We start from the raw sequence: 13,376 nt of genomic DNA on the forward strand, positions 1-13,376 counted from the left end.
CAGATGGTGTAGTTTCTTTAGGTAATCCTCAGTGGGATCAGAGGATAATGGCCTGTAGAATGTGGTGTTAGAGAGCTGTCTAGCAGCCTCCTGGTCATATTCCAATTTATTCATGATGACGACAGCACCTCCTTTGTCAGCCTTTTTGATTATGATGTCAGGGTTGTTTCTGAGGCTGTAGATGGCGTTGTGTTCAGCATGGCTGAGGTTATGTGGCAAGTGATGTTGCTTTTCCACAATTTCAGCCTTTGCACGTCGACGGAAGCAATCTATGTAGAAATCCAGTCTGTTGTTTCGACCGTCCGGAGGAGTCCATGCAGAATCCTTTTTTTTGTAGTGCTGGTAGGGAGGATTCTGTGGGTTAGTATGCTGTTCAGAGGTATGTTGGAAATATTCTTTGAGTCGGAGACGTCGAAAGTAGGATTCTAGGTCACCGCAGAACTGTATCATATTCATGGGTCTGGAGGGACAAAAGGAGAGGCCCCGAGATAGGACAGACTCTTCTGCTGGGCTAAGAGTATAGCTGGAAAGATTAACAATATTGCTGGGTGGGTTAAGGGAACTACTGTTGTGGCTGCTTGTGGCATGTAGCAGTTTAGATAGTTTAGTGTCCTTTTTCCTTTGTAGAGAGGCAAAGTTTGTCTTGTAAATGGCTTGTCTAGTTCTTAATGTTTCCTCTGAATACTGTGTGGGGGCCTCAGTTTCTGTCGCCTGGCAACTAATGGCCAGGCCCTTCCCCCCAGGCCCTTCCCCCCTGCAAGGGGATGCTAAAGGTGTGGGAGAACAAAGAGATCAGGTGACCTCCTGGCCCGGGGAAAGAGACAAAGGCCAGAAAGGAGGGGCTGGAGGGGGTTTCAGTTTGGAGCTGGCTGGGAACGGGAAGTGAGGGCAGACAGGGGTGTCTGGCTTGCTGGGCCCCAGAACAGGCCCGGATGAGGGGTCCCGTTCTTTGTACCTACAAGCTCTGTTTTAGACCGTGTTCCTGTCATCTAATAAACCTCTGTTTTACTGGCTGGCTGAGAGTCATGTCTGACTGCGAAGTGGGGGTGCAGGACCCTTTGGCTTCCCCAGGACCCCGCCTGGGCGGACTCGCTGTGGGAAGCGGACGGAGGGGCATATGCTGAATGTTCCCAGATCAGACCCAGGAGGTGAAGCCATGTGAGCTTCTTGCCCTCGGTCTGCTCCAAGGGAGAGGAGGCTCCCCAGAGTCCTGACTGGCTTTGTGGGGAGCAGTCCCAGAGCATCGCCCGGGGACTCCGTGACAGTCACCCATCCTGTCTCTCCTATGTCCCAAGACCCACGAGGCCACAACACCACTGGACACAGCCGGGCACGGGTGGGGGTGGGGGGCATTTATGCCTTTCTCTGAAGAATCCGGCTTTGGCCACTCAGATGCAGGGGTGGGGCGAGGGACACGAGGGGCAGGGGTGGGGCTGGGGATGCCCAGCGAGTGTGGGGATGCCCGGCGTGGTGGTGGGGCTGGGGACGCCCGGCGAGTCTGGGGATGCCCGGCGAGTCTGGGGACGCTCGGCGTGGTGGTGGGGCTGGGGACGCCCGGCGGGGCTGGGGACGCCCGGCGTGGTGGTGGGGCTGGGGTCGCCCGACGGGGCTGGGGACGACACAGATGCGCTCGGGGCTCTAACTGGAAGCGGCAGCACCCAGGGCTGTGTCCGCACCCAGCTGCAGGAGCGGGACGGCCAGGCTGGAACTCTCCCTGCGCCCCCAGCCCAGCGCCCCCAGGCAGCGAGAGGCCAGGCCGGGGGACACGCGGTGCGGGGTGGGGGCCGGGCCTGCTCCGCGGCGGAGCCAGCCCCTTGCAGGGAGCGGGGCCGGGCCGGGCCGGGCCGAGGGCGGGGCCGGGCGGGCGGCCGGCGCAGGAAGGACCGTTAGGCGCCAGATGTTTGGCAGCCGAGCGCAGAGGAAGTGGCTGCCGGAGCGCAGGGACGGGGAGCGGCCCGAGGCCCCAGCGCTGCCGCCATGCCCCCGCCCGCGCCCCCCAGCGCGCCGCCGCCCGGGCCGCCCGCCCGCGGGCCGCTGAGCCTGCACCGGCCCTTCGTGCGCAGCCCGCTGGCCCCGCTGCGCCTGGGGCAGCTGCTCCTGGGCGCCGCCTGCTGGGGGACGGTGGCGGCCCACAAGTACGAGGGGGCGGCGCACTTCGCGCTCTTCGCCGCCGTGCTGGCCTGGCTGCTGGCGCTGGCGCTCGCCGGCCTCAGCCTGCTGGGGCGCTGGGCGCTGGTGCCGCTGCTGGGCGCCCGCTGGCTGCTCGCCAACGCGGCGCACGACCTGCTGCTGGGCGCCGGGCTCTACGCGGCGGCCGCGGGCGTCATGGGCCACAAGGCGGAGCGCCACAGCTACTGCAACCTCCGCGGCTACAGCCAGCCCTGCCTCTACCGCGCCTACCTGGCCGCCGCCGTCTGCGCCGCCCTGGCCGCCGCCCTCCACCTGCTCTCGGGCCTCTACTGCCTGGCGCGCCGCTGCCGGGGCCACCGCGACATCGTCTGAGCGCCGCGCAGGGCCCCCGGCCGGCCGGCCGCGGCCCCCGGCGGACAGAGCCCCCGCAGACAGACCGACAGACAGACAGCGCCCTGCGCCCCCGGACAGACCGACAGACAGCGCCCTCTGCCCCCGCCAGGGACCGAGCGCCCCCGGACAGACCGACAGACAGAGCCCTCTGCTCCCAGACAGACCGACAGACAGCGCCCTGCGCCCCCGGACAGACCGACAGACAGTGCCCTGTGCCCCTGCCAGGGACCGAGCGCCCCCGGACAGACCGACAGACAGAGCCCTCTGCTCCCGGACAGACCGACAGACAGTGCCCTGCGCCCCCGCCAGGGACTGAGCGCCCCGGACAGACCGACAGACCGCGCCCTGCGCCCCCGGACAGACCGACAGACAGCGCCCTCTGCCCCCGCCAGGGACCGAGTGCCCCCGGACAGACCGACAGACAGCGCCCTGTGCCCCCGGACAGACCGACAGACAGCGCCCTGTGCCCCCGGACAGACCGACAGACAGCGCCCTGTGCCCCTGGACAGACCGACAGACAGTGCCCTCTGCCCCCGCCAGGGACTGAGCGCCCCTGCACAGACCGACAGACAGCGCCCTGCGCCCCCGCCAGGGATCGAGCGCCCCCGGACAGACCGACAGACAGCGCCCTGTGCCCCCGCCAGGGACCGAGCGCCCCCGGACAGACCGACAGACAGAGCCTTCTGCCCCCGCCAGGGACCGAGCGCCCCGGACAGACCGACAGACAGCGCCCTGCGCCCCCGGACAGACCGACAGACAGCGCCCTGCGCCCCCGGACAGACCGACAGACAGTGCCCTCTGCCCCCGCCAGGGACTGAGCGCCCCTGCACAGACCGACAGACAGCGCCCTGCGCCCCCGCCAGGGATCGAGCGCCCCCGGACAGACCGACAGACAGCGCCCTGTGCCCCCGCCAGGGACCGAGCGCCCCCGGACAGACCGACAGACAGAGCCTTCTGCCCCCGCCAGGGACCGAGCGCCCCGGACAGACCGACAGACAGCGCCCTGCGCCCCCGGACAGACCGACAGACAGTGCCCTGTGCCCCCGCCAGGGACCGAGCGCCCCCGGACAGACCGACAGACAGAGCCCTCTGCTCCCAGACAGACCGACAGACAGCGCCCTCTGCCCCCGCCAGGGACCGAGCGCCCCCGGACAGACCGACAGACAGCGCCCTGCGCCCCCGGACAGACCGACAGACAGTGCCCTCTGCCCCCGCCAGGGACCGAGCGCCCCGGACAGACCGACAGACAGACAGCGCCCTGTGCCCCCGGACAGACCGACAGACAGCGCCCTGTGCCCCCGGACAGACCGACAGACCGCGCCCTCTGCCCCCGCCAGGGACCGAGCACCCCGGACAGACCGACAGACAGCGCCCTCTGCCCCCGGACAGACCAACAGACAGCGCCCTGTGACCCCGGACAGACCGACAGACAGTGCCCTCTGCCCCCGCCAGGGACTGAGCGCCCCTGCACAGACCGACAGACAGCGCCCTGCGCCCCCGGACAGACCGACAGACAGCGCCCTGCGCCCCCGCCAGGGATCGAGCGCCCCCGGACAGACCGACAGACAGAGCCTTCTGCCCCCCGCCAGGGACTGACCGCCCCGGACAGACTGACAGACAGAGCCCTGCCCCCCCGGACAGACCGACAGACAGCGCCCTTCGCCCCTGGACAGACCGACAGACAGCGCCCTGCGCCCCCGCCAGGGATCGAGCGCCCCCGGACAGATCGACAGACAGAGCCTTCTGCCCCCCGCCAGGGACCGAGCGCCCCGGACAGACCAACAGACAGCGCCCTCTGCCCCCACCAGGGACTGAGGGCCCCGGACAGACCAACAGACAGAGGCCTCTGCCCCCCGCCAGGGACCAAGCGCCCCGGACAGACCGACAGACAGAGCCCTCTGCCCCCGCCAGGGACCAAGCGCCCCCGGACAGACCGACAGACAGAGCCCTCTGCCCCCGCCAGGCACTGAGCGCCCTCGGACAGACAGACCTCCCCCCGCCTGACGGCTCTCCATAGCCAGTCAAGGACCCGCAGCCCCCAGGGACCCCCCCCCCGGAGGACGGACAGACACAGGCTATCCTCAGCCAAAGAACCCCAGTCCCGATCGCCCGAAGGTGGGGGCTGCCGGCCCTCGGGCTCCCCCCTTCCGGCTCTCACAGGTGGGTGCTGGCACTGGGTCTCCGCTTACTTGCTCCCCAGGGGCAGCTGGGCTGTGGGGCTGGGACAGGAGGGAGCAGGCCCCCATGGCTGTCATGGGAGGGGAGGGGAGAGTTCTGGGCCTGGGCCAGGGCCAGGGACCGCTCTGGCACCCCTCCTAGCACCCACTGCCCAGCCAGGATGAGCTTCCCAGCATCAGCCCCTCCCCAGGCCGGAAACGCCCAGGGAGAAGCCCTGATTGATGAGAACCAACTGCCCAGAGACCCCCCTTCTCTGGGGGGGCCCCTCGCAGGGGCTGAGCCCTCACTCTCCCCTGCCCCCACATGCAGCCCCTGCTCCTGCCCCATCTGCTCAGGGACAGAACTATGTCCCCAGCCCCAGATGCGGCCCCCACCTAGGCGGGGCGGATGGCATGTGGCGGGAAGGGGAATCCAGTGCCAGCCCAGAGCCACCACCCCTTCCCCGGCCATTCCCAGGGAGTGGGGCCCCAGCAGGGCAAAGCCATTGCTCACTGCTGCTGCCCATTCCCAGCCCTGGCTCATGGATGGGGGGAGGAGGGAGCAGGGGCTGAGCCATGCAAGATGTTCCAGGCCTGGGTATGTCAGGGCAGCCTGGGAGCCCCCTTCAGCTCCGCCTCCTGCTCACGGGTGTGACTCTCCCTAGTGCCTTTTTCTTTGCAGGGGCCACGCAGCCCCTGACAAGCCGTACACAGGGATCCCCACACCTGCCAGGGAAATGCAGCTACCTCTGGGGTGGCGCGCAGCTGTTGTTTAACCACTGTGCAGCCGGTGAGGACGGGAAGTGAAAGACACTGTGCCCAGTTGAAGTTGCAGGGTGGGACGGATTTGAGGTTGGTGGAATTTAGCCCAATAAGGAAATTTAAGGGAAGAACAGGCAGGTTTCATAACCAAGCAGAGACCTCTCCGAGATGGCTCCACCTTCGGAAGATCCCCCGCGCAGGGCCCCACCAGCAGGGCAAGCCTGGCCTGTGCTCCGCGGGCTGATTCCACGAGTGGTGACTCAGGGCCGTGCCCCCGGTCCCAGGCCAGCGGCTCTGCCAAGGCCACTGGGCAGCGCAGAGGAGCCCCAGTGCCAAGGGGCAGCAAGTGCCTTAGATTTTTTACAGACTTCCACCATGGTGCCATCGATCCCTGCGCTGTTCTCGCCCCCGGAGCTGGGCGTGCGTGACTTGCCCTGGGCACTGGACTGGAGGCAGCCCAGCGCTGTGAAGGAGGCCCAGAGCGACACTGCAGATGCAGCGGCTGGGTGCTGTGCCCTGTTCCAGGAACACTGCCCCGTCCCCCCACGTCGGTACCCATCTCTCAGGCCCCTGGTTTTCCCAGGCCTGGAGCCCTCACTTCGCTGCAACCCGGGGAAGTGCCTTTCACCCCAGTGACCTCCAGAGCTCTGTGCGAAGGCAGAGGGAGCCAGAGGATGGATCAGCCTGGCCCGTGGCTCCCCATCCGAAAGCCAACAGCTCGGGGAACTTGACCGGCTCCAGCACATCCTGGGAACCCCCATCTCTGGCTCCTCTCCTGACCCCTCCTCCAGCCAGGAGGCCCCGGGGATGGACTGGCTGCGAGGGCTGGAACGGGGCTGGGAAATTCATCTTTGGAGATTGCTCCGAGCCCAGCTCCAGGCGCTCGGCCCCCGGGAAAGGCCAGCAGCTGCAGGCTCCCCCCGGCCCTGGACACGGGAGAAGCAGTGGCAGGACCCGAGGGCAGATGGCGCGGTGGAGCCGAGGGAGGGAGTCGAGCCCAGAGGTGAGAGCTCTGTAGCGCTGGGCCTGGTGGGGGACGTGGGCTCCCCTGGAATCACGCAGGGCTGGGCCCAGCACACTATGGGAGCTGAGTGCCAGTCGTGCCACAGGCACAGAGAGCCCGAGGGCTGGAGGCCTCCAGCGCCCCACATCAGGGGGAGCCCCCACCTGGGAACAGGGTTGTTCTGAGCCTGTCCTGCCCGGTGTCTGTGCAGCATCCGGGGCAGGGCCAGCCGGGCCCGTGGGGCTCTGCTCCCCTGCAGCCTTTACCCAGCGCTCAGCTCAAACTCTCCCTGTGTGCTCTGAGCTGCAGGGCACAGGCTCGGGTGACTGGGGGGTGGGAAGGGGCTGCCTGCCCTGGGCGCACGGCGCTAGTACACAGCCTGGTTGGCAGTGCCAGGTCCGAGGCTCTGCGTTGCCCAAGGGTGAGCTGCATGCGCTGAGACAGGGTCCGTGGGCCGCAGCGCCCTGGGTCTCCGGGTGGTGCTCCAGAAAGTGTGCACAGCCTGAGCCCTTCTCCTGTGAGCGGCACGTGTCCCTTCCGGGGGAGCTGGGGTAGGGCCCTGGGCCCTGCACGGGGGTGAGACAACAGAACAAAGGGCACGGCTCAGGGGGCCTTCTGACCCCTGGCTGCAGGGTTAACCCTTTGCTGCCTGTTTGGGTTTGAGGGCCAATACCCCCACCCAGGGGAGAGGCCGCAGGCAGCACAAGGATTGCACTTGGCCTCTGGCTGTTGTTCTTGGGGTCCCCACACCCCATCATTTGTGTCAGTGGCAGGAGCCACGACCCATGGGTGCCCCGACACACAGGCAGTGGGGGCCGGGGGCAGAGGTTGGGGTTTGGGACTGAGGCCGGGGCCTGCCTGCTCTGCTACCGACTTTGTTTCCCTTGCAGTTTGCGGAGGAGCCTGCTGCGTGGCTCCCGTGCACAGGGCCCGGTGCTGGGACCTCCGGAGGCTGCCCTGGCTGGAGGGAGCAGGCGAGGAGCCCAGGAGGGACTGGAGAGCTGCAGCCTCTGCTCATGGAGACACCAGCAGCCCATGCTGCTCTGGGAGAGGACATGGACTGGGCAGATGTGTCCCTGCCCTGTACAGCCAGGCTGGCTCCCCGTGTGCAGCGGATGGGCCCAGGGCTGCCTGGTGCTCCGGCTGTGCCATGTTGCTCGCGAATAGCCAAGCCCCAGCGCACCGGAGAGCTGTGTGCCTCCACCTACCACTGTCTCACTGCCCCGGCTTGCCCCGGGCACGCCCTGCACGCTGCCCTGTGCCCCCATCCCTGCCTTGGGGAGATCCCACCCATCAGCACAGGACGTACCACAGGCACCAGCCAGGCACTGTCCTCCCCAGGACCTGCGGATCTTTCCCACCCTCCTGCCGTCTGCAGCCAGACTGCTCTGCGCATGGCCCTGGGGCCCGCTCTGCAGGGCTGGGGCGGGAGCTGGTCCTGCTGCGTGGCAGGGAGGGGCTGTGTCCCTGGCGGGTTTCCCAGGCCCCTGCCTGTCTGACTCGTGGGCCCAGCTGCACCCAGATCTGTTGTTTGCTGTGGATTCACCTTTCTAAATAAAGGGTTGCTGGTACGAGCTGGGGCTGGCTGTGTCGGGGGCTGACTGTGGGAGGAGGGGGAGGGGGAGGGGCTGGGATTGCTGCCCTGGATGGGGGAGAGTCACGCGGGGGGTGGCTCCGGGCAGGGGTTTCCCAGGAGCCTCCGGTTCATCACATTCCAACCCCCATCAGAGAGGTCTCAGACCTGCCCCCCCTCCAGCCCCACAGGGACCCCTGGCCCCTCAGCTCCGCCGCGGGGCTGAACATGCCCTGCCCGAGCAAGGGGGCCCTGCTGACCCTGACTGCCACCGCATGGCCTGGGACCGGAGGGCTGGTCGGGAGCTGGGCTCAGATCGTTGCTGGGGATCTCCAGGACCCAGCACAGCTACTGGCGTCTGAGGGGTGGGGCTGGGCTAGCAAAGGGCGGCCAGGCTCGGGGCAGCCCCCTGCACCCTGATCTCTGATTGCCAAGCTGGGCCGTGCGTCCCGGGGGGCTGACAGCCTCACCTCGGCTTCCCCAGCCAACCCCCGCCCTTCCAGCTGCCCCCTGTCAGTGCCGGCTGGGCTGGGTACCAGGGGGCTCGCAGGACGCTGCAGCCTGCGTTTGCTTCTTGGGGCCTCAGGCTGGGCTCCCCGAGAGCTGGCGCGACTTGCCGAGGGCTTGTGCAGGCCTGGCTTTATGCACCAGCCCATCCTCGCACTGGCCTCCTCGCCCCCGGCAGCTGAGCTCACACAAGGCCAGGGCTCCCTGCCCCACCGGCAGGACCAGAGCGGGGGAGCAGCCTGACACACCCCCCCCCCCGCAGCCAGGCCCCACCACAGGGGCCTGCACCTGCTCCTGGGGAAGGCTGGCCCAGCGGGGCAGGCGTAGGAAGCCCGCTGGACATCCCAGCAGGAGCACGGCGCACCGGCGGTGTTACCAAGCGCTCCCGGGCCGGCAGCATGGCCGCAGTGATGCCAAAGCAGGCCAAGCCCTGGCCAGGCCCCGTTCCCAGCCCCACACGCTGGGACAGCCCCTCTCTCCCAGTCCCAGCAGCACTCTGACCATCTCCAGGACTTTCCCCACGGCCTGGCTCAGCCCAGCGGCCCTGCTGTCTGCATGGGGCCCCAGCTGCGGGGGTGGCTCCCGCCTGGGGCTGGCCAGGCTGCTGGGGGGGAGGGGGGGAGCCGGGCCTGTGACGTTCGCTCTGCCAGGCAGCGAGAACAAGGCTGCAGTGAGGCAGCCGGGGCAGGACGGAGCCAAGTGGCCGCGTTCCACAGACCCAACACTTCCTGGCCTGGCTGCTTCTGAATGGGCTCCCTATGTGCCGGGCTGGGGGGCAGGGCCAGGGGAGGGGGGGCGCAGGCCGGGCGCTGGCAGAGCTGGGGTGGGGGGAGGGCGGAAAGCTGGTGCTGTTCAGCTGGCCAAACTCACCTGCAGGAGTGCAAGGCCCAGGGCCCACCGTGTGCGTGTGTGTGTTCACGTGTGTGTTCACACATGTGTGCGGGGGTGATGCCTGCCAGGAGGTTGTTACAGGGACAGCAATTTGTCCAGCCCCCCCTTCTGTTCTGGGGGTCAGGGTGACGGCAGTGCCAGAAGTGGGATATTGGCCCAATCTAGGGGAGAGGGGAGAAGCTCCAGCCCCTCCCCCTATGAGCAATGGGTCAGTCTGCCCGGCCTCTCCCCCTGTAATGCTGGACCCCATTGGCGCTCCCCAGGAATGGGGCAGGGATCCTGCTGCTGCCCCCTGGGTGGGTGAAGAGCTGTGGGCTGCTGCGGGGGGGGGACTAGGTAATGAATTGCTGGCCTGGGGGGACTCCACTTTTACCAGTGAGGATGCCAGGGCCGGGGCTGGGGCGGGGCGGGAGCTCTGCTCTTTGTGGCAGCTGTAAGATCCCTGTAGGGGGCAGAGCCCCCCCGTCTGTGCATGGGGCGCGCTGGGACTGCCCCACATACAGGGCGGGTGGTTCTCTGGGCAGGGGGAAGCAGCCTGGGGGTGACACTGGGGACCCCCCTGGCAGGAAACCTGGCTTGGAGCTGCAGGAGGGAAGTGGGTGCTGGTCCTCTCAAGCGGGCGTGGGGCTCTGGACCAGGGCAAAGGGCAGGGGGCGAGTGGTCAGTGACTCTCGGCTGGGTAACCGGGGAACGGGCCTGCAGAGCGGCTGCGTGTGCCTGGCTTTACCCTGGGGGGCTGGGGAGCACTTTAAACCAATAGTTAAAACCACTGGGAGAGACTGTGACGGGGAAGCTGAGGTGGGTTGGCCTGTGCTGCTAAAGGTGGCCACAGGAGGGTGCCCATGATGGGGGTTCTCTGTAACACCCCACCTTGGGAGGTGGCCACAGTCACTGTCCTCCAGTCCAGGAGGTCACTGCAGGATAGAACCCAGGAGTCCTGGCTCCCAGCCCCCCTGCTCTAACCACTCGACCCCACTCCCCTCCCAGAGCCGGGGAGAGAACTCAGGAGTCCTGACTCCCTGTTCCTGTGCTCTAACCACCAGTCCTCACTGCCCACCTAGGGCTGGGATTACAGAGAAGTCCAGCGTTGGGGGCGGGAGATGCAGACTGGGATGAAAGGGACCAGAGCAAAATACCAAGCGGGGAAAGGCAGGAATTGTTCAGGAGGGGCAGTGGGAAGGGCTGGGGGGGTGGGACAGGGACCTCTGTGGGTGCAGAGACGTGGGGGCGTCGTCTCACCCTGTGACCCCCTGGAGCCTGTGGGGCCAGAATCCTGTTTCCAGCTCAGGGCCAGGCAAGAGGCCCCAGGGCAAGGAATGAGATGGGGCCTTCTGCGCAGGGCAGCTCTGCCTCACCTGGGGGTGCAATGTCTGGAGGTGTCAGGCCTGGGGCTGGGCTCCCCTCGCAGGGGCCTGTATATCCACGTGCCACCGACACATCCCGGGCAGGGACTGCCCTGGGTGGCCTGGACGGTCGCCTGCCCTCTCACTGCAGAACCAGCTGCCTGTCACTTAGATCTCTCTGTGCCCAGTGGCAGGAGGGTGCCCAGGTGCTGCCAGGCCTCCAGGCAGAGTGCCCCCCTCCTCCGCGGCCCACCATGTCCTGCGGGTGCCTCCAGGGCCCGTGGGGGACGCTCCTGCACTAGCTGTCTGAATGCCCGTGTGCACTGAGGGGCCTGGGTGCACGGTGGAGCATCCCCGGCCACAGGGCTTCCCCCTCAGCTTGGCAGCTGCCTGCCCAGCACAGGGGCCTGCTCGAACGGCTTCCCTCCTGCAGTGGGGCTGAGGGGGGCCCAGCTCGGAGGCTTTCCTAGGAATCTGTCCTCGCTGGGACATGTGTGTGTGGGTGGGGGGGGGATTAGAGCTATAGACACACAAAGCCTCCCTGGGAAGAGGACTGGCCATGGGTGGTACAGTGCTGCTCACCCAGGGGGGAGGGCAGCTGGGCCTGGACCCTGGCAGGACACAGGGCCTGGCTCTCCCCCAGCACCTCATGGAGCTGTTTCAGCTGTTCATGGTGGCTGCGAAATGCCCCCCCAGGTGCTTAAGAGCCTTTGCTGAGGGACCTTGTCAAAGGCTTTCTGAAAATCTAAGTACACTATATCCACTGGATCCCCCTTGTCCACATGCTTGTTGTGACCCCCTCAAAGAATTCTAGTAGATTGGTGAGGCATGATTTCCCTTTACAAAAACCATGTTGACTCTAGGGCTGTCAATTAATCACAGTTAACTCACACGATTAACTAAAACAAATTAACTGTGATTTAAAAAATTAGTCACGATTAATCGCACTGTTAAATAATAGAATACAAATTGAAATTTATTATATATTTTTGGATGTTTTTCTACATTTTCAAATATATTGATTTCTATTACAACACAGAATACAAAGTGTACAGTGCTCGCTTTATATTATTTTTGATTACAAATATTTGCACGGTAAAAATTATAAAAGAAATAGTATTTTTCAATTCACCTCATACAAGTACTGTAGTGCAATCTCTTTATGGTGAAAGTGTAACTTCCAAATGTAGATTTTTTTCTACATAACTGCTCTCAAAAACAAAACAATGTAAAACTTTAGAGCCTACAAGTCCACTCAGTCCTACTTCTTGTTCAGCCAATCGCTAAGATAAACAAGTTTGTTTACATTTACGGGAGATAATGCTGCCTGCTTCTTATTTACTATGTCACCTGAAAGTGAGAACAGGCATTCGCACGACACTTTTGGAGCTGGCATTGCAAGGTATTTAGGTGCCAGAAATGCTAAACATTCATATGCCCCTTCATGCTTCGGCCTCCATTCCAGAGGACATGCTTCCATGCTGATGGTGTTCGTTAAAAAATAATGTGTTAATTAAATTTGTGACTGAACTCCTTGGGGGAGAATTGTATGTGTCCTGCTCTGTTTACCTGCATTTTGCCATATATTTCATGTTACAGCAGTCTTGGATGATGACCCAGCACATGTCTGATTTACGAACACTGTCACCGCAGATTTGACAAAACAAAGAAGGTACCAATGTGAGATTTCTAAAAATAGCTACAGCACTCGACCCAAGGTTTAAGAATCTGAAATGCCGTCCAAAATCTGAGAGGGATGAGGTGTGGCGCATGCTTTCAGAAGTCTTAAAAGAGCAACACTACATCTGAGTCAGATGCCACCAGCAGAAGGTTGATTTTTCTTTTTTGGTGGTTCAGGACAGAACCTGAACCACCAAAAAAGAAAAATCAACCTTCTGCTGGTGGCATCTGACTCAGATGCTAAAAATGAACATGCGTCAGTCCACTCTGCTTTGGATTGTTATTGAGCAGAACCCGTCATCAACATGGACGCATGTCGTCTGGAATGGTGGTTGAAGCACGAAGGGACATAAGAATCTTTAGCACATCTGATATGTAAATATCTTGCAACGCTGGTTACAACAGTGCCATGTGAATGCCTGTTCTCACTTTCAGGTGACATTGTAAACAAGAAGCAGGCAGCATTATCTCCTGCAAATTGTAACCAAACTTGCTGGTCTGAGCGATTGGCTGGAGTAGGACTGAGTAGGACTGAGTGGACTTGTTGGCTCTAAAGTTTTACATTGTTTTATTTTTGAATGCAGTTTTTTTTGTACATAATTCTACATTTGCAAGTTCAAGTTTCATGATGAAGAGCTTGCACTACAGTGCTTGTATCAGGTGAATTGAAAAATACTATTTCTTTTGTTTTTACAGTGCAAATATTTGTATTAAAAGTAAATATAAAGTGAGCTCTGTACACTTTGTATTCTGTGTTGTAATTGAAATCAATATATTTGAAAATGTAGAAAACATCCAAAAATATTTCAGTAAATGGTATTCTGTTATTGTTTAACAGTGCGATTAATCGTGATCCATTTTTTTAATCATTTGACAGCCCTAGTTTCAACCAGTTTGCGTGGTACTGAAGTCAGGCTTACCAGCCTGTAATTGCCGGG

The 13,376-nt window shown here is 63.1% G+C and overlaps 2 protein-coding genes across 2 annotated transcripts; both read left to right on the forward strand.

Annotated features, from left to right (window-relative positions):
• Positions 1–1,898: 1,898 nt before the first annotated feature.
• On the forward strand, positions 1,899–2,591 carry MARVELD1 (MARVEL domain containing 1). The gene has a single exon (XM_054035401.1). It carries the CDS (start codon positions 1,978–1,980, stop codon positions 2,500–2,502), a length of 525 nt encoding a protein of 174 aa, XP_053891376.1. The 5' UTR covers positions 1,899–1,977; the 3' UTR covers positions 2,503–2,591.
• Positions 2,592–4,619: 2,028 nt separating this feature from the next.
• Positions 4,620–8,018, forward strand: LOC128840876 (uncharacterized). Its single transcript, XM_054035400.1, has 2 exons — positions 4,620–6,444; positions 7,335–8,018. Exons 1-2 carry the CDS (start codon positions 5,935–5,937, stop codon positions 7,941–7,943), a joined length of 1,119 nt encoding a protein of 372 aa, XP_053891375.1. The 5' UTR covers positions 4,620–5,934; the 3' UTR covers positions 7,944–8,018.
• The last annotated feature ends 5,358 nt before the right edge of the window (positions 8,019–13,376 follow it).

Source organism: Malaclemys terrapin, chromosome 7 (assembly GCF_027887155.1).
Source record: "Malaclemys terrapin pileata isolate rMalTer1 chromosome 7, rMalTer1.hap1, whole genome shotgun sequence".
NCBI lineage: Eukaryota > Metazoa > Chordata > Testudines > Emydidae > Malaclemys > Malaclemys terrapin.

Bases quoted from the DNA above. Each gene is read 5' to 3' on its own strand.
- MARVELD1 (XM_054035401.1), top strand. From the start codon at position 1,978: ATGCCCCCGCCCGCGCCCCCCAGCGCGCCGCCGCCCGGGCCGCCCGCC.
- LOC128840876 (XM_054035400.1), top strand. From the start codon at position 5,935: ATGCAGCGGCTGGGTGCTGTGCCCTGTTCCAGGAACACTGCCCCGTCC. The intron at 6,445-7,334 runs GTGAGAGCTCTG...TTTCCCTTGCAG, and splicing joins GGAGGGAGTCGAGCCCAGAG to TTTGCGGAGGAGCCTGCTGC.